At 39.8% G+C, this 2086-nt stretch overlaps 1 protein-coding gene across 2 annotated transcripts in view; it reads right to left on the reverse strand.

Annotated features, from left to right (window-relative positions):
- Window positions 1-352, reverse strand: part of LOC119329935 (mediator of RNA polymerase II transcription subunit 17-like) — a 3875-nt gene extending 3523 nt beyond the window's left edge. Inside the window, exon 1 of one of the 2 annotated variants that reach the window (XM_037603041.1) lies at window positions 17-352. In XM_037603041.1, the coding sequence (XP_037458938.1) occupies window positions 17-114 (98 nt within the window). In that variant the 5' untranslated portion in view covers window positions 115-352. The remainder of the gene's footprint in view (window positions 1-16) is intronic. The other variant, XM_037603042.1, reaches the window with a different exon arrangement.
- Between the last annotated feature and the right edge of the window lie 1734 nt (window positions 353-2086).

Below are 2086 nucleotides of genomic sequence, written 5' to 3' on the forward strand. Positions count from 1 at the left end.
AGGGGGGCGGGCTTACGGCGGGTAGTGCTCGTTGCCGGCCTCGTCGATGGCCTCGAGGCGCTTGATGGGGAGCTTGTCGAAGTCCAGCCGCAGGTCGTCGCCCATGGCCGCCATCTCTGCCCCCTGCTCCTTGATTGATGGGGAGCGAGCGACTGGGGTGCTGGATCGGTCCGGAGGAAGGGGCCGGAAGGGGGAGCAGGGGCTGGGGGACAGACGCAGCCTGACTTTGGGCTGGCCTCCCGTCTCGAGGCCAAGAGTGGTCGGTGGTAGCCGCCGGCCGAGGGGCGCGGCGGCCGGCGGGATCGGGCGACGGCCGGAGTTTGCCGGCGAGCGAGGGTTTGGGGGAGCGTCTTTGTCTCGCTTGTGGCTGTAGTGGGCCGGCCCAGTTTGCTCCGTTCGTTTTCGCACGTTTGCTTCTTGGTTCGTTCGATGGAGTTGCACGGCTGTCCTGACGTTCATTTGTTCGTTCTTATTTTTTCTCTTCTGTTTGAAAATATTCTAGAGACATACCCAAAAATAAGTGTCTCAACTTTGTAGTTAGTACAAAGTTGAGACACTTATTTTGGGACGGAGGAGTATATTTCGACAAATTAATTTAGTTAAAAAGTTAAAACATTCATCACGCATTTAGAAAAAATTCATTTAGTGTAAAAAATTTGTTCACACAATTTTATTAAAAATTGTGACATTTATAAAATGATCAAGCTTTTCAAAAATATGTTTGTGACATCTTCAAAACTATTTCTGCAATGTAATCTATTAAAAATTACAATATATTTTTAATATATAAAAATTTATTGTACCATTAAATCAATGTTTGATTACATTTAAAGAAAATGTTCACGGATAAAAAAATATATGTTCGTGACATATTTTAAAATGTTATAGTACATTCTAAAAAATATATTTGTGTAACTAAAAAAATCGTAACATTAAAATATATAAAGACATTTAAAAAGAATGTTCTAACACTTAGCAAATGTTTGGCACGTTTTAAAAAAAACATTTACATGTATGTGTACTCGAAAAATGTCCAACGGTGTATCTGAAAAATGTTCACCTATATTAAAGAAAATATTTAACGTATATCCAAAAAATTAAACATGTATTTGGAAAGTGTTTAACATTTATTTAAAAAATGAGCAAAATGTATTTGAGGAAATTTTCAACATATATCAAAATATTCCCAGTGTATAAAAAATGTACAACATGTATTAAAAAATTTACATGTATTTGAAAAAAATAACCCAAAGAAACGAAATAAAACCAATACAGAAAACACACAATAAAAAAAAGGAAAAAACCATGCAAAAGCTTCTAAAACAAGTTCATAGAAGATTCCCAAAACCACTTCAGAAAAGGTACATTGGGCCGGCCCGTTAGCTGCAACTCTAGAGGTGAGACGGCAGCTCGTCTTGCAATAGGTGAGACATAGCCCTGGCGAGGGTTTGGACCTGGGAGTTGGCAGTGATGGTGGTGAGAACTAAACCAGGCCGGGACGGACCGCCGAGGAAGGTAAGTTGTCAAACGGTCGATTTTGTTCATGTAGGAACAACACATTTTATTTGTAATTCAGCCATGTCATGATTTTTGTGTATGCATGTGGGGATTTAGTTAGGATTTTTTAAGAGCAATTCAGCTATGATTTTGAAGAATAATTCAGCTATGTGGGAATAATCTGATTTTTATGGAAAACCGCAGCCAAGGCCAAGATTTGGCTATGCTTTTTAATTCAACTGTACTGGACCGAAATTATCCGATTTTGATCCCGAATTGGTTAAAGCTTGGCCTTGGGTGCAAAAATTTGACAAAAAAGAAAAGAATCCTATGAAGAAACAGTCTGAGGTTGGATAAGTAGAACCTATGCAGCGGGAGGGGTTTTCGAAAATCTCCCACACATTGTAATTATAAAGACGACTCATGTAATATTGTACCTTCAAATCTCCGGAGGGAGTACTCTAGTATGGAAACAACTAGTAGTACAGTAACTTGTCACTTGTGGAGTCAGCCATTCAATTGAGACTGAAGAGCACAAGCACATTCATGTTCAATTCCTCCCAGGATCAATGCATGCATTGCAATTCAT

The sequence above is a fragment of the Triticum dicoccoides genome, chromosome 7A (genome assembly GCF_002162155.2).
Source record: "Triticum dicoccoides isolate Atlit2015 ecotype Zavitan chromosome 7A, WEW_v2.0, whole genome shotgun sequence".
Taxonomy (NCBI): Eukaryota; Viridiplantae; Streptophyta; class Magnoliopsida; order Poales; family Poaceae; genus Triticum; species Triticum dicoccoides.